Genomic DNA, 25033 nt, shown 5'->3' on the forward strand with positions numbered 1-25033 from the left:
GGAAAATTAGATAAACTCGGCAAAGAGGACCCATATTTAATGCAGAAGTCGATATTTTCGCTGATAAGAAATTGGGACTTAATTCGCTTCCGCTTGTCTTGGACAACTGGATCTACACATGTATCTTGTGAGTAAGTTGGCGAGATTTACAATGAAAAGTTTGAAAGCGTATAAAAGTCTGGACGCACACAAATACTTTGTTGCTGGATCTGTTCTCATCAGGAATAAATCCCACATAGTGACGGTTTGCACAGCTCATGAAGGCGGAAGTGTGTTCGGCGACATGTTAACCTGTGCCGGAATCCATCCATCTTTTCAGCTAGTATTCAATACAAATACCAATATTTAAATAAATGACCCCTGGTTTGACACAAACTCGCATTCATTAATCATGATTGGAAAAAAAAAAGACAATGGCTTGTGAACGCGGACGTGTGTTCGGCGACACGTTAACCTTTGCCGGAATCTATCGACTAAGACATTATTGAAAATTCAACTATAACTGGGTAAATTGAGAGTCTCTTTTAGAAAACCTGATAAAATACAGCATGAAAATAAAATACAAAACAATTGTACAATACAAAGTTGAGGCCAGAGTTATCAGAAGATCAAATTTTTGTTTATTGAAACTGGTTGCATACAAAATATATTGCACTATAACCAGACATGTAAACCCAAACACCTTAAATGCTAGTAAGTAGTATTTACATAGGGAAACAAAAAAATGCCCAAAAGTGCTCACAAGATTTACAGATTTTTAGACTACCCTGGTTGAAGTATATGTACACAATTTTTTTTTTTTTTACATCTTGCCTTCCTGCTTTTCTGTTAAACAGCCAGCAATGTGTCAAGTTAGTATTGTTTTTTTTTTTTTTTTTTTGCATTATACATTCTGGAGTGAGAAGAAATATTTGCTGCAGCGTGGCAAGCAAGTACAAGTCAAAGTTGGTCACCTTCAGTTGTGGAGTTGATGCTGACTGAGGGAAGCAATTCTGGATCTTAAGACCGCATTTACCCATCTGTCATTAAATATTGCCATTTACAATAGTCATAATCAGGTTTTACTCATACAAGTCTGAGACTTCTTTAAATCAAGTCCTATAATTGGAATTTAACATTCGTCTCACAAACCATTGTGACACTCCTCAAAAATGTTCGGATCGGAGCAACAGTGAGCAGGTAGACACCATCTTCATTAAAAAAAAAAAAAAAAAACTACTTTTTAATATTTAAACAACCATGTTCACCTCCATTTACTCCAACTCGGTTGAACCATTTTTTTGTAAAATTACCTAAAAAGTCAATCCAACACATTTCCCCCTCGTAAAGACCAATATTTTAAGTTTATTGAAAGGGGATAACCATTGGACCTCTGATCCAGGCTATCACTATTGTTGGTATCAGTCATAAAGGAAGAATTTACAGACAACAGCCAATCTGCAAATATTACATACCAATAGAAGTCATGTATACTTAATATCCTGATGAAGCATTCATGTTTTCATGTTTTTTTTTTTAAAACAGTGAGCCTGAATCCACAGAGTTTACCAAAAGAATAAACACACAAACCATAAGACAATCGTGTTGCATTTCCATAATTGAATATTATCTGTTAAATTGTTGTCATTGATGGTGCTGCTTTTATGCGTGACTTTTTTCAGTTGACCAGTCATGTCTACTCACCCAAAGAGTTTTGTTTCTAACAATTAACGGATACATTAGCATAAACCTTGCCAGAAGGAGTGTTAGAATGACGACACTTTCATCTGCCAAGATGATTCCATCGCACCGTTTCCTTACTGACTATACATGGGCAGCATGCAAGTTTCTCACCTCCCAGCTCACTGTACATTTTCTATGATAGCACAAACTTTGCTTTCTGTAATGTGACTTTTTTTTTTTTTTTAAATTATGGACCCCTATGAACACAACAATGGACAAATGAACCTACTGTTGAAAAGTTGATTTCAACTTTCAAAACAAGTTTTTTTTTTTTTTTTTTTTTTTTTTTTTTTTTTAAGTCTTAAACTGGAATGTAACATGACATACACCATATCTTAATCCTTCCCTTTTACTAATCCCGGGTGTTAAAAAAAAACTATGAACGACAATTTTCCTGGTTGATTGATGACATGGAGTATTAGAGGTCAGATACTTTCATTTTATATGCTAAAACAACAAGAAAATGGTTTTCTTCACAAATATTTGATTCTGTCACAACAATGGATAGTAAATGTGTATTTTATTTTCGAATGAAGGTTCAAGATTTTTTGCAATGTCTCCACTATACCTCTCAAACGATAAATGAAACGATTAAAGATTGCGTGCATCTGGCAACCTTTAAAAATGAAATGATTTTAGTCTAGATTTCTACTACGTGGAGAGCAAGCTTAAAATCGTCAAAGCAAACTTGAAAAAACTGATTTAGCCTTGTCAAAACCAAAAACAATTCCAGCGGGCCTGATGCATTTCGCCCCTGACAACTGCTTAAAACCTCATGTCCGTCATAGATTTTAAACGAAAAACCTACAGCTGAAACACTGCTAAAATGTAATAATATGGAAATGCATTATGGACATTAAATGCAGTAATAATTTTCTTCTTTATCATTCCTTGAGACACTTTACAGTATATGTTTATATATTCATTCTTCCTTGTGAAATTCTTCCTCTGTGTTGTAAATATGTACTAGTTTTGGACCTCTGCCGCAGCGCTTTGGACATTCACTATCAATGTGACTCAATCGTGCTATGGAGGATACTTTTGTACAGCAAGTTTATTATAAAGAGATCTAGCATTTAACTGATATCAAACAGCAACAAAAGAAAGAAAAGGGTAAGTGCACATTTGAAACAATAGTACAATTTTTTTTTTCCAGACAATTTATAACATCATTATATACACAGTATGCCACCTCTCCTTTTCAACAAAACTTCATTCTGTTGATGCTTTAAGGACAGCAAAAAGGTTATTTGTACTCAAACCACTTTCTTGATGTATTACAGAAAATGCTAACTGTAAAAACGCAGCCTGGCTGCAGAGTGAAAGCTAAACAGTGAAAAGAATCACAAATCAGATTTCTGTAAAAGCAAGCACAAGAAAGGAATACTGGCCTCAGAAACTGGGTTGTGAGGACGAGACTTGTATAGATCCAGAGTGGCACAGAAAAGAATGTTGCATGGGCCTAAAAAGTTGAAACAAAATCATACATCAGTCAGTGCTTGTAAAAAGGGCAGAGATGCACAATTCCAAGGCACAGAGATGTAAACAACCTTTAAAAGCCTCAGAGGAACTACTGATTGTGATCCAAATAAGTCTTAGAATCTAGTTTCAAAGTTGCGTTACTTTTTCCTGACAGATGCATCAGGAATTTTTGTGGGAAATGGAGCGCCGCTTGAATCATCAAAACACACAAAGAATAAAAAAATTCAGGCTGCATGATGCCAAAACAGGATGTAATACGTGAGTCATATAACAGGAACAGAATGGCTATGACATGCATATCATCAGTCAACAAGCCAGAGACATTGCATTGTGTTACACAAACCAGATTAAGAATTTTCTTGCCTTCGATTCGGTCAGTGTTGGTTCATAAATTTAATTTCATGATCCTTTCTGTTAAACTGGTTACATACTACCAATTTCCAGATTATTTAATGGATGACATATCGTAAAGGAGGAATTTGTTCTACCACACATGACCACAGCATGAAATGGATTTGGTTCACTCTTGTTGTAGACTTTTTGTTGGAGTAGATTTGCATCTGCGTGCCATGGATTTGTGTTAGCTGATACTGATTTATGGATGGATATGCGAGTGTTCCACAATTGAAAAGGCCAATGGGACTAATACAGAGGCAACGGGAGACAAAACGATGGAGAAAAATGTGGCGACACTTGAAAAGCACCGCAAAAAAAATTGCACATCTATTATGAAAAAAATCATCGGAGGGAACCAAGTAGTGTACTAAACAAGGTTCTTCCAATTGAAGATAACTACGGTAAATAAAAGATCAAAAAATGTATCTATAAATGTTTCCTTCTCAAACTCAATGAAGGGTTTTATCTACCCTGACATTAACTCAACACTGATTTAGTCTTCTCAACGTGGGCCTGGAAAAATCCACGGGGAGGATGCATGCTTATTTGCCAACTGGGATGTAAAAGCATGTCCAGTCAGTGGGAGCAGACATTTCCAAAACAAGATGTCAACGAGCAGATCATGTCAATGCATTGAGATGTGTGTGTCGTGTGTGCTGTGTGTGTTTGAAATCCAACACTTTCATCTTGCTTGTATTTGTCCAAAAAGCAGCAACAGATATGAAAAAGCTGTTAAGCCTTTGCTGCAAGGAGGACTGTCCGAAGATGAGGGACATTCTGTTAATGTGTGTGTATGTATCTTTGTATGAACAAACAGAAGATGGTATTGATCGACACCCAGACCTACCATGTGAATTTGCAAGCATGCTTTACATCGCCTTGCCAGTTCTAGGGTGTCAGACTACAGTATGTTTGGGCTGCAGTGCTCCCAATACAATTGTCATGGTTTACCAGTCCCCCAACCATATGGTCTAAGTGGTGCAAAGAAAGTGAAGCATGATGTGCATCCATGTTGCTTCTTGAGCTAATTTAGCAGAGTGATGCATGTAACTACACATTAGATTCATTGGTTTCTCACTGTGGGAGGAAAACTTCCATTCGGTCCCAGACCAGCCAGCTGCAGTACAGAGGTAGCAGACAGGCAGTGGTCTTCATCATCAAAAACCTTCCATGCGGATGGAAGCTCCTGTCTAAACAAAGCAAGTGACAAAAACTGAAAAAAAGCAAAAAGCAGAAAAACTGTGGAAGGTTAATGAACGATCGTGTGTGTGTGTGTGTGTGTGTGTGTGTGTGTGTGTGTGTGCGCGCGCGCGGGCGTGTATGAGATAGAGAACTGTGAGTTCGTTTCTGAAGGTGTCTAATTGAGAAAGGTCCTCCAGTGATGCATCTACGAGACTCCGTTGACCAAAGGGGGAGCATCTGGCTTCTCCTTCTTCATTCCTCGGTCTCTAACAGGCCGCTGCTGATGGCGCATTGACCCCTCGGCGCCAGCACTGTGCCCACCCTGTGATGAAGCCCCTCCACCTCTGCCGCCTGAGGAATGTTGCACGCTACGCTCGTTGTTCCCATCAACACGAATCTGTGGGGTGAAGGAGGAAGTATATTTTGCGTCATGTTTGTTTCCCCAAAAAAATTCTGGTAGTTTTCGACTTGTTAGGCTTACCATTTAAAATAAAAAATGTGTATACACTACAGTCACCAAAAAAAACCCTTTTCACCACACTGTCAGACATGAAATCAGACTTTTTTTTTTTCTGTTTTAGGTCAATTAGGATTACCAGAATGATTTCTGTAAGCTAAAAGGTAGGTAACAATGATAAGAGAAGAATTTTTTTAGACATACACTTGAAGTCATTAGAGAGACAATTGTGGATTTATTTTAACTAGATACCCCTGAAACACACTGCTTTGAAAAAAACAAAGTTTAAAGATATCAGCCAAGATATCGTAACGAGGATTGGGGACTTGCACAAGTCTGGTTCATCCTTGGGTGAAATTTCCAAAAACCTAAAATACAACATTCATCTCCAGGAGCAATTATACCTAAGTATAACTACCAGAGCAATGTCCTACACTGATACCGGTCATGACGTAAACAGGTTCTATGACCCAGAGATGAATGTGCTTTGATCCTCAATGTACATTATCAACCAAAGAATAAAAGCAAAAGAAATTTTGAAGATGCCGGCAGAAGCCAGCAAGAGTGTGTCATTCCCCACAGTGAAATGAGTACTTTACAGACATGAGCTGAGAGGCCACTCTGCCAGGAAGAACCCATGACTTCAAAAGTAACATTACTAGAACTAGATTACAGTTTGCAAATGCACACATGAACAAATACCTCAATTTCCAGCGACACCCTGTAGTCTGAAAAAGCTAAACCCGAACAGTTTGGCCATAATGAGCATTGTTACACTTTGAGGAAAAAGAGGTTAGTGTGGTCTTCCCCCCACTTTCAAACATGCGATAGATTCAGGTCTGAATGCAATGAAAGGACGCGGGATTGCTATGAATGCTTGGCTGGCCGGAGCTCGGAGAATGGTACTATCATATGCCATAATATGGAACAATCAGAGACAAATTGTTCTCCGCATTTAAATTAGGGAAGATATGGGATCCAAATTGAGAAAAGCTGATTTACATGTTGTATATTAATGAGAAATCTAATCTAAAATGGCAGGCAAAAAAGACTTTCAAAGTGCTGACATTATCCCTGTCCCAAGACACTAGCTTCATGTTTACACGCTACCAAAACAATTGTTTACTAATGTAATTCAAAGTTAGTTCAGACACTTCCTCCATAAGGAACAATGAAGACTGATGTTGAGAAGGCTACCCTTTTCATCATTAGCGAAACTTTGACCGGTAGTCCCAGTTTCCTTTCTTACTCGCTACACATTCCCCGCCTTGGTTAGTATGGTCACAACGGAAAAGCTCATTTTCTTTTAAAAAACCAAGGCAAGAACTAGATTGGCTCCTTTTTCGTGTTACCTTACCGTGTGTCGCCTAGAAGTGACAGCATGGGGGTAACACTTTTGTTTTGGTTTCAGACTCTCCACCCACTGTCCGTTTTTTTTTTTTTTTTTTTTTTTTTAATCAATCAACTCACCCAGCAATCCAAGGTAACAAGTGGTTCCCCATTTTAAAAGGTCATAGTTGAACAAATAGGTGCTGATCAGGCTGATTTTGTAGTGTGATTGGGCCTGATTTCCGATCATCGGATCGGTACATTCCTAACATTCATTCATTCATTTTGCGTACCACTTATCCTCAGTAGAGCCGCGGGCATACTGGAGCCTATCCCAGCTATCTTCAGGCGAGAGGCGAGATACAGCCTGAACTGGTCACCAGGCAAATTGAAGGGCACACAGAAATTTTTTTTAAAAATAACAACTCATACTCACATTCACACATACAGACAATTTTAGACTTCAATCTATCTGACCACGCATTGTTTGGGATGTGGGAGAAAACTGGAGTACCTGGGGAAAACTCACACAGGAACGGGTAGAACATGCAAACCCCACACAGTTGAGGCTGGGAATTGAACCCGGTCCTTAGAACTGTGAGGCAGATGTGCTCACCAGTCATCCACCGTCCTGGCAGTAAACAGGCTTGAAAAGATAAAAAGGACTACCTGTAGGTTGTCTTCTTGCGCTCTCGTCTTGGGCTCTCTGATATGACGAGGCCTTGGGTCGCTCCACTGCACATCATCACCTAAAACAGGACATTCCAAGACATTACGTCCACTTATCACTACTACGGTTTCCCAACATGAAAGAATGTCCTGAATGTCATGTGATTAGGGATGTCTCCAACATTTTTTTTTTTTTTTTGCACCCAAGACCAGGTCTAGTCCTTTCCTCGATATTGTGTATTTGCTGAAACATAATACTATCCAATACCTCAGGAATGCATTAAAAAGAAAAAGGTAAAGTAAATGTGGATAATAAGTGGTTGATTGTTGACCGCTCCACTTGCCTCATCTGCAAACACTAGTGATAAACTAAAAAGAAAATTCTTGGCTTAAACCTAAAATGATGAAACCAAGGCCAACTGATGAAACAAAAAGAAATTACTGTGCCAATTATTAGTAAAGAGGTGGTACGGTGGTACAGCCGTTCAATCCCAGCACCGCCTGTATGGAGTTTGCATGTTCTCTCCGCGCCGGCGTGGTTTTTTTCCGGGCACTCCGGTTTTCTCCCACACCCCAAAAAACAACATTAATTGGACACTCTAAATTGCCCCTAGGTGTGATTGTGAGTGCGACTGGTGTCTGTCTCCATGTGCCCTGTGATTGGGTGGCAATCAGTTCAGGGTGTACACCGCCTCCTGCCCGTTAACAGCTAGGATAGGCTCCAGCACTCCCGTGACCCTTGTGAGGATAAGCAGCTCAGAAAATGGATGAATGAATTATTAGTAAAGTAATGTATTTATAACTATTACTGCAGATTTAACAAGATAAAGCAATTCACTTTTTTTCCACAACAATTTTTCTGAATTTCCATATTAGTCCTGACTTCTGACTGTGGGGTTTGGGGGCAGATGCATTTGAGTTGCACAGCAAAAAGTCTTATTGTATATTTCAGTTTTTCATCTTTCATAAATCTGAAAAAAAAAATGTTTTTCTGTGAATATATGTTGTGCTGTGTATACATTAATGAAGGGAAAAAATATTTTAGAAAATGGCTACAATATAATAGAGTAAAAGAGAAAGAGCTGAACACTGAATTCATAACGCACTGTTGTTTTACATTCTATTTAAGTTATTATTTTTATAAAAGTACAACTCCACATGTGATGCTGCTCTAAGTTAAAAGTCCTAGATAAACTAAACTGCCTACCTTTATATCCTCCTCTTCCTCTTCCACCTCGCCCTCGAAGTCCTGCCCCACCAGGTCTCCTCCTCCCATCTGTCCGTCTTGGCAATGTCCCACCTCCTGTCATTAAGTCTTCTGTGGGAGCTAGGGACCAATCGCTGAGCTCGTCTCTGTGATCTGACTCAGTCTCCGAAGCATTGGATGCCTCTGAGTTGGTGCCTAGTGGGCAATGTGCAAGTAAATACACTGTAAACTGAGCTTAAATACATTTTCCTCCTACATGAGCACTCAAACTTTCCAATCAAGTACAATATCAGTGAACCACATAAATGTATAGGACTGAAGTCGTACAGGAACAGCACCTGAAGCAAAAGCAGCACCGCCTCCTCTTCGTCCTCGACCGCCTCGACCTCCTCCTACATAGGGCTTCCCTCCTCCTGCACCTCTCCCAAGGCCCGTGCCATTATCAAAGACGTAGCTCTTGTCTTTGAGATTGCGTGGGCCCGTCCCGCCTACACCTCCTGCACCTCCTATCTGTCTCAGCTGCTCGTCAATTTGAAGACGCTCCAGACGAAGCTGGTCCACCTCCTGTGAGCATTTGAGGAATGTTGTCAACATGCAGAATTAAATAACATAATAGAATAACCATGTCTTTATATTTTTAGGACAACATAACTTCCACTGTGTCATCACATGTGAGATTGGTGTATAGTACAACACAATTACTTCTTGCCTACCTTAAGGTAGTTGAGGTGATAGTCCAGCAGTACTGTTGCATTTGAGATGCTTTCCTTGGTCCCCACAAATACAAAGGGCACCATTCCCTATGAAAAAAAAAATGTTAGAATGTAAACATTTTGTACATACCCACTTTGAACTGTGGCAGGCTCTCATTTTTTAAATTATTGAAAGTTTGTCTTTGAAAGAAAATGTTTTCTTTAAATGAACCAGCTGTTATTTGAGCAAAATGTGCCTCAGAAAAAGTAGTAATACAGATAGTAATGAGACAAGTGCACAGGGCGCATATTCAATATTTAACAAAGAAATGATACGTTCTCTGCACCTGTACAAAGATAAAATCAATGTTGACAATATCCTCTTGCACTGACCCCAACATTATTGAAAAAAGTAAATAAATTCAGCCCGTTGTATGAGCAACAATTGCAACTCCCTGGCTTTGGCCTTTTTTGTGCATGCAAAACAAAAATGTTCGAAAAGAAACATAAATGATCATCAGGTTAAATCAAATATTCACTTACAAGTACAGAATTCTGATACTTTTCTAAATAAAGGCCTAAAATTGTCCTATAACCTTGTTTCATACATTGAACTAATTAGACACGTTTCTTTCGGACTCACATCGTCTGTTGTTGAGGCTGACGCTGTTGCTGCTGCTGCTGCCATTGATCCTGACGAAACGGCTGGCTTTTTCTCATTTTCTGGTTCAATACGAACCCGCACCACACCAGACTTATCAACCACTTCTTGGATCAGTTTACCACTCTTCCCAATGACTTTGCCTAAAAAGGGAAAAGTAGCTTCATTATCACGAAGGACATATACAGATGCATCTCAATACATTAGAATATCATTGAAAACGGAATATAGTTTCAATAATTCCAAGTCAACATCGGACCACTGAGCAATTATGCAGTTCTTTTTCTCCTTAGTACAAGTAGGAAAACACCTCTACTGTTGTCTCTGGACCAAGAGTGGTTTGACACCAGGAATGCAACACTTTCCTTGATACTTCAATACACGGTTTTTCTTGATGAACCGACTTGCTCGCTCTCATCTGCCAAGCTGTGGTCAATCACCTTTCTCCCATTCATGATGTGACCACACCCACTCCAGCAATGGTTCTTTTCTGGCTATGGCGCTGCTATGATTATTCATGTAGCTCTTCTGGCTTGGCTATTGGATGCCTAATTTTATGGAGATCATCTTGGTAGAGGACTACAGACTTCCATCGAGCTACATACTGCAGCCACCGAGGCCAAAAGTGTACATACATGCGCAGCAACTAGAGTTTATGCAGGAAGTCAGAATAGGGTCAGCCTCATACACAGTCTAAAAATCGTGATATCTTGAATTTTGTGAAGTAAATGTTGCGTGGCAGCAGTTTCAGCTCGTCAGAACAAAGTGAGTAGCAAGCCATTAAAAGATTCATTTTAATTTGAATCTTAAAATTCTCATTCACTGATTCCTTTTCCACACCCACACAAAACCCAATTCAAGTCACCACTGATTCATGTGTTGCCTTACTTATTAACAAGAAAAAAAAAAAAAAAGCCATCTGGTGGGACACCGCCCCCACTGCCACAGTCACTGGATAGCTCATCCTATTGGTACAGTTAATTTCTCACCTACTAAGTTCCGGGGAACTTTGATGACATCTTCAGAGAACTCCAGGAAACTCCGCGCAATTCGGACAGCTTCCTGGTCCTTAGATAAACACCAAACAAAAAAAAAAAAAACAACTAATTTTAAAACATCTGTCTGTTAAAAAAAATGTTTTTGAAGACTTATCATACTATGTGATTTTTTTTATAAAACATTAGAAATAAGAAGCCCCCCCACAAAGCTTTGTCCCTTTTCATTCACTGCACACTAAGGAGCCAACTTGTACTGCAGACCTTACTGGCTAAACCCCAAGTGAAATTATGTAATGCAGTCCTCTCTCTTCCTGTCCTAAACATATTGTGCCATATCGTAGCGCTAAGTATTTTCTGTTTCCAGCTCTCACCAGGCAATGCAATTCTAGTTAGTAAATCAAAAAGAACTTGAGAGCACTTATTTGTAAGCAAGCTATACCGGAGGAAGAGTCAATGCTAGCGAGTACGTTTCATGGATACTGGCTCCAGAAAAAGAAGTCAACAAAAGTAAACAAAAGTAATGGCTTCATTCTTACTCTGCGTACTCCGGTTTCCTCCCACATCCCAAAAACATGCAGGGTAGGTTAAATTAAGACTCTAAATTGCCCATATGTATAAATGTGAGTGCAAATGGTTGTTTGTTTATGTGCGCGTTGTGATTGGCTGGCAATAGTTAAGATTTAGTCTGCCCTCAGTAGAAGATAGCTGAGATATAGGCTCCAGCACATCCACAACCCAAGTGAGGATAAGCAGAATGGAAAATGAATATATGAATAATTGTTTGTGTAGTATAAGTTTAGGCAGACTTTTTTAATACTTGTGATTTACATGAAGACTACATTTCATGACCAATTTATGGAGAAATGTAGGAAGCTTCCTAGGGCTCACATACATTTTCCTCCCACTGCATCCATTGCTTGGTAAACCATAACAATCGTGCTATCAACATACCTCTCCATAAATATGGAAGGTGCAGGTTTCTTCATCCAGGTCTATATTGGTGACTCCAGGGACTTTCCGGGCTTGCTGAATGTTAGCCCCGTGAGTCCCGATGGCGAGCCCCATTAAATCATCACGTACTGCGAATTGTTCATGGAACCGTGACGCCAGCTGTCGGGAACTCTGCAAGCAGCACAATGACAGCAAATAGGTAGGACTTGTACTTTCACTTGGCAGGAAGGAGCCAATTAGTGTTCCTATATTAAAGATTGAAGCGACAGTGTGTGTGTATCTATGTGCATGTACCTCCAGTTGTCTACTGGCCTCTTCATTCCTCAGCATGAGAGACAGTTTGGTGCGGAGGCTCCTGAAGTGCATGTCGCTCATCATGTTGGCCCGCTTAGCACTGATCTCATTCACTGACTGTTAGAACAAAACAAAACTCACATCCCACATCAACACTCTAACTTGAGATAATAGTACTGTAAATGCAGGGATGATAAATACTATGTTTTCTAAAGCCAAATACAAAGCTTACATTACTGCAGTGTATCCAGACAGCCCATGCAATTCTGAAAAAACTGTATTTAATATTGAATAAGCAACACGAACCAAGATGACCAGCTGCTTCTTCTCAGAGTCATAGGTGATACTGAATGCTCCCACAGCCTTTTTGAAGTCTTTATGTGCCGATTCCTTCGAGCACCTGATATCAAGGAGTGAACAGTCATGCTTATATTACATTGCCAATCTTGTTTCTTTAAAAATGCAAGGAAAACATTTGTGTCATGCCACGTGAAAAAAATGGTTTTTGGCATGATCACCACAACAAATTAGAAACTAAAGACCTTTGACAAAATTACCAGTGATTAATGTGTGCCATGGAGCGAAGAGTTTAGATAAAATTCAAATATGTAACCCAACCCTAAATGAAATACAGAATTGTTCAATATACAATGCTATTATAAAGCAGGTGCCCCCTACCTGATGCCATTTTTAACATATTTATCGAACTGAAATGTTTCTGATGATACCAATTTTCATATCAAAAAAAAAAAACAACCCAAATACATACAAAATTTTCTTTGTAGTTTTACAGTTTATGATGATTTTTTTTTTAGCAAGGGAAAAAAATTAAAACTATCTGATGGCTCTATGTAAAAAAAGTAACTTACTTACTAACCTAATAACTGGTTCCGCTACCTTGGGCCGCAATAAATGAAATGGAGTGTTGGTGTTAACTGATGAATCATGATGAATTTTGGAGATCGTGCAGGGCTTCTTTGTTAGACGAAGTATTTAAAAGATTTCCTGATTAACAGCTGTGATCACGGTTACGTGTGGCTAGTAAAACTGAACTGTAATCAGTCACTGTGATTTGATGGGCGTGATCGCACCTGCGCGCCATTGCACTCACAAATCTGTAGTCGAGCACGAAAAATCACGTGTGTAAAATTTGTTACAAGTAGAAAGACATTCCCAGCGCACATGAAAACTTATCCAGCGCAGTGAAGCACAGCCTGACTTTTTTTTTTTTTTTTTTTTTTTTCAAACACAGAAGCACAAGGTTTCCGCTAGTTTACCCGACTCTGCCCCTCTTCAGCTCTTAAAGGAAGACAGTCATAATTACAAACACCGTCCACCCACACAGTCTGGGGAACGTAGAGCAAAGAGATTTCGACATGCTGCTTGCTTTCTCTTGATTATAATGGTAAAAGTATTAATAAAAACAAATAAGTGCTGTTGCTTTAATGAATGTCGGGGTATGTGAATAATGGAAGAAAAAATGGTGAAACATGATGTGATTTTCTCGTTTCTGAGTAAAAAAGGTCTGGTCTGAAGCCAAAGTAGAAAGTACAGCATGAGATGGTGTATAATGTTAAAATTCCACCTTGGTACAGCCTGATCCAGGATGAAAGCACAGACAATGCAGTGCACAAAAAAATATTTCTGTATTTTAAATATAGGAGGTAACATAACATTAACCTTAAAACTGTTTGGGAGCATCATTCAGCTTTCAACATGCATTGCTAAAGATATTCTGCAAGCAATAATTCAGTTATACACCAAGAAAAACAGACGGGGATATCATAATGGGTCAAAAAAAAAAAAAAAAAAATTGCAAGCGAAGTTTCAAATTTCTAGTTCATATTTGGCTTGGTTTAGTTAGCAATGTATTTTTTTTGTTTGTTGACATTTTCATTGTTATTTTGAGGTTTTGAGATTCCATCCCTAATCACACCCACAACTTTATATCTGCGGGCATGATTGGTGGACCACACCTGTAGCAATATCGGCGAGCATGACTGACCAGACCCATACATTTTTCAAATGTGACTGCTGTAATTGTAGGGAAGGGAGTAATTACTTTTTCCACATTGAGACGGTTTTTATTTTTTTTCCCCTTAATAAAATACTCATTTAGAAAATGTATCTCATATTTACTTTTGTGTGAGGTATTAAAAATAGCTTTATGATTTATGTGCATTCATGCACACACAAAAGTCTGTCAGGGTGAAAATACCCACATACCCATGCTTATGCATATGGGAAACTTACATCTGCCGTAGATCATCAGGGACGTCCAGTCTGATCTTGAGGAATGTAGTTTTGGTGGCTGGTTTGTTGGGATTGATGGGCCGTAACCGCTCCAGCGTCACAATCTCATTTAATGTTGCATCACATGCAGCATACTCTATAACGTAAAACTAGACATAAAACAACAAAAAGTATATCAACAGGGACCAATGAAGAGGACAGGAGGCATTGAAAACATTCATCAACAATAAATGGCATTCATTCACTCAGTCTTTTTTTATTAACACTTAATGCAAAAATGAATCCAAAATACATGAGGAATCCTTATATCAAAGTAAAATAATGTTGCAAAGATTTGGTACTCTAAAATTGCTTCAGACTATTATTCCAGTTTTCAAAATGAGTAGCTCGCAGATCTTGTTCACCCGGAGGCGGCTGCAAGTTTTATAGTTCATAAATCGTTTATCAACAAATGCATTCATCTGGGGAAGTGGCATTGGGTCACTGCCGCCCCCTCCGTTTGACTAGTTGCCAGGGTGCCTGGGTGGGGCGGGTGAACCAGCATGGAATTCCATGGTGTGGGATGTGTCCGTCCACTGGGCTGCTTCAAGTGGACCCATGGGCCTGATTCTGCCCCTTAATTGTTTACGTGGAGTCCTCAGCCTCCGTGGTGCGGGCACGGCAATTGATCCCTCCGTGGATATTGCGCAATCCGCGTCACTGACCAATCAGAGGCCAGAGATCTGCATCGACCAAAGCCCGTTTTTGCTCCCGCCATTTTCTCAGACAACATTGCATGGTCCAGTATAGAGTTAGTTAGCGTTTTATCGCGTGTTTGGGTTATTTAACAAAAAATATGGTTAAGAGGTGTAGTCACGGACTTTGTAATAGTGACGACAGGTATCCTGAAAGGCTAGTTGGTGGAGTTCGATTCGTACCCTTTCCAAAACCGAAGACCCAGTACGAAAAATGCCTTCGATGGATCAAACTTTGTGGAAGACCGCATCATCAACTAAATTCATCTAATATCAACCGGAACACATATGTTTGCACGAAGGTGTGCCCTATATTTGATTTTCAATACATGTCTCGTATAAATGAATTTGAAGTTCTTCACTAGCATAACACTGCTACGTGTGAACGATTGACACACTTATTCTTTGTTGAGCGATAATCGGACTGCACAAACGTGTCGCTTTCTTGCTGGCTCGCGGCCGAAGCTTAACCAGACGGTGTTTGCACGAAGATATGCCCTAAATTTTATTTTTAATACACGTCTCGTATAAATGAATGAGACGTTCTCCGCTAGCATAACATTGCTACGTGTGAATGATTGAATGAAATCAGAAGCATGGTGTCTCTCTCAGTTAAGAATATATTGTATTTAGAATCTATAATATATCGTTGATTTGAATGAAATCAGAAGCATGGAGTCTGTCTCAGTTCAGAATGTATTGTATTGTATTTGCCATTTTCAGTTAAGAATATAATTGTATTTAGAATCTATAATATATCGTTGATTTGAATGAAATCAGAAGCATGGAGTCTGTCTCAGTTCAGAATGTATTGTATTGTATTTGCCATTTTTACTGTTTGTCTTACGTGAGCGCACGTGGCGTGACGTCACTTCAGGAGGCGTGGTTAAGTGCCCTGTACGGAGGGGTCAATTGCTTAACCAGACGGTGTTTGCACGAAGATATGCCCTAAATTTGATTTTTAATACACGTCTCGTATAAATGAATGAGACGTTCTCCGCTGGCATAACACTGCTACGTGCGAACGATTGCCACACTTATTCTTTGTTGAGTGATATTTAGCGATGATCGGACTGCACAAACGTATTGATTTCTTGCTGGCTCGCGGCCAGAAGCTTAACCAGAGTGTGTTTGCACAAAGATATGGCCTAAATTTGATTTTTAATACACGTCTCGTACAAATGAATGAGACGTTCTGCGCTAGCATAACATTGCTACGTGCGAACGACTGCCACACTTATTCTTTGTTGAGCGATATTAAGCAATGATCGGACTGCACAAACGTATTTATTTCTTGCTGGCTCGCGGCCAGAAGCTTAACCAGACTGTTTGCACGAAGATATGCCCTAAATTTGATTTTTAATACACGTCTCGTATAAATGAATGAGACGTTCTGCGCTAGCATAACATTGCTACATGTGAATGATTGAATGAAATCAGAAGCATGGCGTCTCTCTCAGTTAAGAATGTATTATTTAGAATCTATATCGTTGATTTGAATGAAATCAGAAGCATAGAGTCTGTCTCAGTTCAGAATGTATTGTATTGTATTTGCCATTTTTACTGTTTGTCTTACGTGAGCGCACGTGGCGTGACGTCACTTCAGGAGGCGTGGTAAAGTGCCCTGTATGGAGGGGTCAATTACAGGACACTTCTGTAAGTCTTTGTGGATGTAAACGTTGTCAATTCACTTGCATGTGTCCACAAGCCCACACCCTGAGGACCTTTTCAGTGGGTGTGGGGCGACTCAATTGTTACGAGAAATAACATCAATATGCAAATTGCTTCTGCATCCCATCACTTCTACTCTCCTACTATCGGCTTTTATAATTCACCGAGTCAATGCCAACACACTTCAGTTGTCACGACCCTTGTCCTGCACGCTTCTTCTTGTGTCCTTGTCCTTCCCTCACAGGGTCTACCACTACAGCCCAATCATATTTAATGTTCATTGTTTTAGAGGTGTAATGATTTACTTTTCTCATCCTGTTCACAATTAGCGCTTAATTAACTTCTGTTTGACTGTTCAACTTTTCAATTATAATACGAAGAAACCGTAGCAGAATCTTGCAATTTCCACTATGACACAGTAAAACTGTTACGGCATGAAAGGGATACAGCTCAAAGTGGACCACTCAATAATGTTAACTGGAAAAATTGCTGTTCACGAACAATCTCGGAGCGAATGAAGTGCCAGGACTGGAATGATTTAAAGATAAGGCTCCATTAGATTTGTTATATTAAAAATACTCTACTGATCACTCGAGTGTTCTGCAGCAGATAACAGACTTCCACCAGGACCAAGTTTTTACCGGGAATAATGTCCTTGTTCTCAGACAATGGTAAAACACGAGTGAAACCACTGTGTTTCTGATAGACGAATGATTCGAGTTACCTTATTGTGACTAACGGTTAAATTAACATTGATTTATTTTCCGTACTGCTTATCCATACTAGGGTCGAAGGTGTGCTCAAGCCTATGCCAGCTATTTTCAGGCGAGAGGTGGTTTACACCCTGAACTGGTCGCTCGCATAATCGCAGGGCACAGAAGACCACCAGTCACACTCTTCAATCACATTAGCATCCATGTTTTTGGGATGTGGGAGGAAACTGGAGTACCCAGAGAAAACCCATGTAGACACAGCAAGAACATGCAAACTTCACACAGGCAGGGCTGGATTTGAACCTGGGTCCTCAAAACTATGAGGCAGATGTGCAAACCAGTCACCACCATGTCACCCACCTTTAACCAGACTCTCATCAAATTATGCTCCCCCTCCAGAAAATTTTCTTAAAAATTGGCTGTTTGTCTTTTTTATTATTCTGCTCACTGTATCTTTCATGATTGAATATATTTTTGATTATATCAAGGTATTGCTGAACAGGACAATAAGTGAAAAGTCGAAGATTTTTTTTTTTTTCCCCCCAGTACAAAGACATGTTTTTAGGGATGAACGGATGGATGAAATTAAATTTAATATTAATAATAATTGAATTGAATGGATTATTTGTGATTCATTACAAAACCTGAAATGAAAGGGGAGATGTCTACCAAACCTGTGGTAAATAGCATATAGAGTACTTATATAGCACTTCATCTATACCATGACAGTGCCTAAAACCCATTACACAAGTTCACATCTGCCCATATACACCAACATTTATACACCAATGACTGCACCATTTTCGACCAACAGAATTCCTCTACTTCATTCTCCTGGTTTTGACATATGCAAGTCGCACCTACTGACATACTGTAAATGGAAAGACAAGTAGAAATACAGAAATCAAAGTGAAATGCTTGGGACTGAGTCCTACCTCTCCTTTGACCATGCGAACTTTAGCCAGCCACCATCCACATGGCTCTTTGTCATTCGCCCTAGAATATACCTGTAAAACCCACACAGTATTACTCATCTCATATCTGAACAAGAAAAAAAACAGAATACAAATAAAAACTAGGTGCAACTGACAAAACTGGAAAATGTAATCATTATTCAAGTTGTTTCCATCTCATTAAGGCTAACATGAAATCAGTAAAAATCCCACCTCGACCTCATCGTTCTCATTTATCTCTTTGCAGAACCCTGTTGGAGGAGGAAATCGTACATCCTGGAATGGAATCTGGCGCTCTGGCTGCCAGCTGTTATGGAATCACACATTTAATTGATCACTGGCTGCACCAACACTAATGACATTGCTGCATTTTACATTGTATTGTAGATTGTTAACAGCTTCAAATCACTCACTTGTTTTCGAATGCAACTGTAATTGAGCCTTCATGGACATCTTTCACAAATGCCTAAAAGAAACACAGATGTCAAATTAAAGCCGTGTTACGGGAAGACATTCTGGGTCTCAGGTGGCAAACGTAAGTCGAAATGGTTTTTCATGCCCATCAAAGTGTATGGACAGCTTTACATAAGCTCTAATTGTAAATACTGTTTTTAAATGTATATAAAAAAATTCAGTTACACCGTCAGAACCTCCAGCAGAAGATATCAGATCATTGCGCCTTCCTACCACAGCACTGTACTAATGTATGTTGGCGATGGACTGAATCCACGATAGGTGATTCGCTTAGTAGAGAGGGATTATTGTATAGAGAGAGATTTAACTAGACACTTGTAATGTTGTAATTTTTGTCTCAAGTATGCAAAGTATAAATAGTGTACTGCTGACATATTTTAAACATTCTGGCACCTACATACACGAACACAAAAATTGGGCACCATCGCCAGCGCCTCCAGCAGAAGAGTATCTGGGTGACGAATTGTAACGATAAAGTAATATAATAGTGTTTTATAATTTGTTCTACATTTATAGTACTGTATAATATTTAAGGTTTTGATTAAAATTTAAACATCTGTTTTTGTCTTAAATATGCAAAGTACAAACACTGTTTACATTTTTAACGTTCTGGTACCCACATAAACATACATGTCCCTCTACTTTGCGGTTTTTCACTTTTCACGGGTGGTCCCAATTAACCGCGAAAAAACGAGGGATTACACACATACACACACACACACACACACACACACACAGAGTTGAAGCCAGAAGTGTACATGCACTGTGCAAAAACAATTCATTTTTTTCTGTCTCAGTCTGAAGTATAATCAGACTAAACCTTTTCTGCTTGTAGACCTGAGAACACCATACCAACTGTGAAGCATGCAGGTGGCAGCTGTTTTGCTGCAGCAGAAACTGGAGCTCTTGGTTAAAAAAAAAAAAAAAAAAAAGAGGGCATCATATAGAAAGAACACTACATGAAGCTATTAAAGTAACATCTCAAGACATTGGCCAGGAAGGTAAAACCTTGAGCGCAAATGCGTCCTCCAAATGGACAATGACCCAAAGCATACTGCCAAAATGGTTCAAAAGTGGCATGAGGATGAAAAAAGTCAATGTCATGGAGTGGTCATCACAAAGCCCTGATCTGAAACCCATCGAAAATTTGTGGGCACAGCTGAAAAAGCATGTGCGAGAAAGGCAACTGACAATCCTGACTCAGTTACACGAGTTGTGTCAGGAGGAATGGGCCAGGACTCCAGCAGAGTACTGCAGTCACTCACATTTGAAAAATGCACAGGTGTGGTCAGTCATGCTCGTAGATAAAGTTGCTGGTGTGATTAGGGATGGAATCTCAAGACCTTAAAATAATTTACTGGATTAACATAACTGTAAATTAAAAATAAAATTAAAAAAAGTACGACTAAAATAGAAAATTAAAATTTCAAACTCAGAAATGATCATTTCAAATTTCAAGTGATATTAATAGAACATGATATAACAGTATTTAAAACTTTTCAGCAAATAAAAATTCTTGATCTGAAGAAAAGTTAAATGCATTGGCCTGTCAAGGAATAAAAATGAACAGTCTATACCCGCAATGTTTTGAAGATGCTGAAAGTTTAGCTCAACATAATCGGTGTTAGTGGGAACAAGCTACCGATACATTGGAACAAACATTCCTGTCGGCAATCGTGATGTATTGTTGTGGGGGGCTGGGAGGAGAGCAGCATAGCTCACGGGACTGCCTTAAATACCAGTAAGAGGCTGGTTTGCTACAACGCACCTTTATTTGCATGCGCTTGATGTATTGGCTACACCTGAATCAAGCGACGAGGTGGATGATAGTCTGACATCTTATTTTTTTGGGGCACGCCGTCACACTGCCTCGCGATTGACGCTTTGAGCACCCTTGGCGTAACTGAATTTCCTTTGACATGGCTCATTACGTTGACGACTTTAGACGTAAATGCGCTTGCAGTACGTGAAGCAGCTCTGAACATGCATTTTCGGGCTAACTTCCGTACATGCTCAGTACGGTTAACTCACATTTCCTGTTTCTGGGTGAAAACTGGTTGTTTAGGAGCAGGCATGTTTAGTTAACAACGTTTATGAAATAAACAAGTAAATGAATGTCAAGACTACACAAAATAAGCGACGTCGTTCAATATCCATTTTTTTTACTCGTAAAAAATTTCACACGTGTGATTTTTCGTGCTCGACTGTGCAGATTTGCGAGCATGGAGGCGCACGAGCGCAGTCACGCTCGTCAAATGTGAGTGATTGGTACTGTCAGAGGCTTGTGGAAGGTTACCCAAAATGTTTGACCAAAGTCATGCAGTTCAAAGGAAATTGTACTCGATTCGAAGGAAATGTATGTAAACTTTTGACTTTGAAGAAAATAATGTGCTTTTCTCTAAAAAAAAAAAAAATCTGTCATTATTGTGGCATTGAACAAATTTAAATAATTTTGGTGATCGTGGCTGACGTGAAACAGGAGAGGTTTTGTCTGATTTGTCCTCTGACAGTGAGGAAAAAAAAATAAAATGTGTGTTTTTGCACAGTGTATGTAAAGTTCTGTCTTCAACTCTATAAATAGAGAGGTATATGGTTGGAAAAAAAACATGCAGTTAAAAATCCTTTTGTTTTTAATTGAGATGCTGATCTACTTCAATGGTGGATGAAACATGAAATGGATTAATAATACAGCATAGCTAAGAAATTCCTCACTCTCCTACACAGTAGAGATTTTAGGTTGGGGGGCATTTTAACATACCAGGCCATCCCTAAATCCTGACGTTGTAGACAGGCTAAGTTTCTAGCCAGATCTAAAACGTGGTAAATACCTTAGCTGCATCTCAGACGTGCATGAAAATGGTGACCCAAAAAAAAAAAAAAAAAAAAGGAAAAAAACATTGGAGGAGTCTGGGGGGATCCCCAGGCACCCGCAGGGAATCTTTTTGATTTGAACATAAAATAAGCAATCAGGAAGACTCTGAAGAGTACAATAATCCAAAATATTTTATTTGCACACAAAAAAACATTTATACACACTGCTGAAGTACATGCTGATGTAAAAATTTTGTTAAATAAAGACAGAATACAATGATTTGCAAATCATGTTCAACTTTTATTTAATTGAATAGACTACAGAGAAGATATTTAATGTTCAAACTTTATTGGTTTCAGCAAATTAACTTGGAAATTTATGTCTGAAACATATTCTAAAAAAGCTGGGACAGGTGGCATAAAAGACAGAAACTTGAGGAACGCTCATCAAAAACTCATTTGGAACATCTCACACATGAAGAGGCTAATTGGAAACTGGTGGGTGCCATGAGTCGGTATAAAAGGAGATTCCCTGAATTGCTCAGTCATTTAGAAGCAAAGATGGGAAGAGGTTCACCTCTTTGTGAACAAGTACAAGAGAAAACAGTCGAGCAATTTAGGGATTTTGTAATCTACGCTCTGTAATATCACCGAAAGGTTCAGAGAATCTGGAGAAATCAATGCATGTAACCAACAAGGCCGAAATCCAACAGAGAATGCCAGTGACCTTCGATCCACATCAAAAACCGACAATGTGTGAAGGATATCGCTATTTGATCTCAGGAACAAATGATGCCGGTAAATACATTTCGGCGCTACATCTGAAAATGAAGCTTAAAATTGTATTATGCATAGCAAATGTCATTTGGCAACACCACCAAGAAACGCATCCGGTTTCTCTGGGCCCGAGCACATCCAAGATGGACAGATGCAAAGTGGATACGTATTCTGTAGTCCGACGAGTCCACGTTTCAAATTGTTTGTGGAAATAATGGACATGGTGTCCTCTGGGCCAAAAACCAGCATCTCTGATGGAATAGGGCTCTGTTTGTGCCAATGGCATGGATAACTTGCTTATTTCTGAAGACAACATTATTGCAGAAAGGTACATACAGGTTTTGGAGAAACATATGCCGCACTCCCAAGCAACATCTTTTTCATGGACCCTCCTGCTTATTTCAGCAAGACAATCCCAAACCATATTCTGCACATTTTCAACAGTGTTGTTTCATAGTAAAAGAGCACGAGTACTAGACTGGCCTGCCTGCCTGTCTCCCATTGAAAATATGCGGTGCATTCTGAAGCGTAATGTATGACAACGGAGACCCAGGACTGTTGAAAAGCTGAAGCTGTGCATCAACGAAGAATGGGAAATAATTCCACTGACAAAATTTCAACAATAAGTCTGCTCAGTTTCCAAAAAAATGGTTACAAAAAAATATGCTGTAACAGTGGCAAACATGACCCTGTCTCAGCTTTTTTGGTATGTGTTCCAGCCATAAAATTCCAAGTTAATGAATATTTGCTTTAAAAAAAAAAAAAATCAGTTTGAACATTAAATATCTTGTCTTTGCAGTGTATTCAATTACAAATAGGTTGAACATTATTTGAAAAGCATTATATTCTGTTTTCATTTGTTTAACACATCTCAACTTCATTTGAATTGGGTTTGTACATCGATCTGAATAATGTGGAATGTTGAGGTTTTAAAGTGTGTGTTGTAAATGGGATAATCCTTGAAATAAAATAAAACAGAGAAAACATTGTGATGATAAATTAATATGGAGAGATTATTTACAAAACCATTTGTCCCAAACAATTACTGCGTCTGGAAAGATACACCCATTGAACAAAGTCTTCAATAACTATTGAATGAATATTTGATTGTTCATTTTCCCCGACTGATTATTGTCCAAGAAAATGGTGAAATGAACAACTATAGGAACAATCTTTCTAAATGACCAAATTTCTGTAACGTTGAAAATATTAATAATTAATCATGAAAATATTAGCTGTTATTAATGCCAAATTCAGCTGTTTACCTTTGCTCAAAGTAATAGTAAAACAAAAGATAATCCTCTGCTTCTTTATGACCAACCCAAATATTTTTAATAAGGCTCCCCTCAGGTGATCAATATAATCTCAGTTTTATTATTTTAACGGAATCCAGGTTTAAATTCCACTGATATAAACCAATAACTAGAATGTGATGGAGGCGTACTATCCACTATTAATGCAACTTGCACAACAATAAACAATTTCAATAGCAATATAATGTATAATAAAAAGAGAGCTAAAAGTGTTTCCTCCAGATCAGTACATAAATGCTCAATAGAAAGACAAACGGCCCCTTACAAGAGACCACACTCTGACTTGTACGCTTAGGTATAAATGATTACCAAACAGTCGCAGCATGTTAGCAACCATCCTGGTTATATTTCCACTCAACTGCTGCCTGTCACCACATTAAAGCGTACTACTTTAAAGCAAACACCTTGACTGCCTTGTAATATCCGATAAATGTCAACTATAGGACGAATACCAAATAACATGCAGAACAACAGAATAAACGTTAGCAATGAACGACCTTTCGACGACTGCCTCACTGTTATTAAATTACACTCAGTTCAGCATCGCCCAGGTTTCAATTGATAGTGCTTCAGTACTGCCAAGATATGATCCACTGTGAGAGTATTATCTGTTGTCAATCTCAGCACAAATCTCGAACCAACAGTCGTAGCTTTTGTTTACGGCTTTTCATGCTTCTTCGTCCCGGCCGGCAAAGGGTGGAGAGGAGCACGGAGGCCGGAGCAGGTCCCTCTATCAATGCTAGTCCTACAGGGAATTAGCTCGCAAGCTAACTTGCCGTGGAATACACAGTGTATGTGCATTGCGTGTTGACTCGCGTAGTTAAAAGAATAATACAAAATGAACAACTTACCTTATAAAAGGCACCACTTGTTCCCCTTACTTCCACGAGTAATTCATCCATGATGCAAGTTAGCACAGCTCGCTCGCTAGCTAGCTAACCACCGTGAGCGATGCGAGTAGCTAGCTAGCTGGCTAGCCCGACGCCAGCCTAAGGAGAGCGTTCTCGCTTGCTAAAAGGCTGCCAGAAGGATGCAAGGCGAGCGGAACAAATAAATAGGTAACTCTCAAATCCCCGCTTCTCCAAGGCCGTCGAATATCTTTTTCGATGAGTGCTAATATAGAAACTCGGATTTAGGATGAATCGCACACGAAATATATCGACCGCGACAAGGTTAGCTGGTAGTAGATAGTTAATGTTGTGTGATTGATTAGTGGTGAGGCAGCTACCGCTGCTTGCATCTATGTGACGTCTCCGGTTTCTTCCTCTACTGAGCTACTGGGCTGCTCGCATTT

The 25033-nt window shown here is 39.2% G+C and overlaps 1 protein-coding gene across 2 annotated transcripts; it reads right to left on the reverse strand.

Annotated features, from left to right (window-relative positions):
• Nucleotides 1–858: 858 nt before the first annotated feature.
• Nucleotides 859–25033, reverse strand: fmr1 (fragile X messenger ribonucleoprotein 1). Of its 2 annotated transcripts, XR_009797105.1 has the most exons (16): nucleotides 24591–25033; nucleotides 18778–18830; nucleotides 18578–18671; nucleotides 18347–18418; nucleotides 14294–14442; nucleotides 12347–12440; nucleotides 12041–12157; nucleotides 11747–11917; nucleotides 10787–10865; nucleotides 9780–9940; nucleotides 9158–9244; nucleotides 8783–9008; nucleotides 8445–8639; nucleotides 7238–7317; nucleotides 4679–5179; nucleotides 859–3184 (listed from the first exon to the last, which is right to left on the reverse strand). XR_009797105.1 is itself a non-coding variant. In XM_061834868.1 (15 exons), the coding sequence occupies exons 1-15, from the start codon at nucleotides 24639–24641 to the stop codon at nucleotides 4988–4990; spliced, it is 1821 nt and encodes a 606-aa protein (XP_061690852.1). In that variant the 5' UTR covers nucleotides 24642–25033; the 3' UTR covers nucleotides 859–4987. The 2 variants fall into 2 exon arrangements, 1 of the variants encoding a protein (XP_061690852.1); XM_061834868.1 differs by having other exon boundaries at nucleotides 859–5179.

The sequence above is a fragment of the Syngnathoides biaculeatus genome, chromosome 11 (assembly GCF_019802595.1).
Source record: "Syngnathoides biaculeatus isolate LvHL_M chromosome 11, ASM1980259v1, whole genome shotgun sequence".
Lineage (NCBI taxonomy): Eukaryota > Metazoa > Chordata > Actinopteri > Syngnathiformes > Syngnathidae > Syngnathoides > Syngnathoides biaculeatus.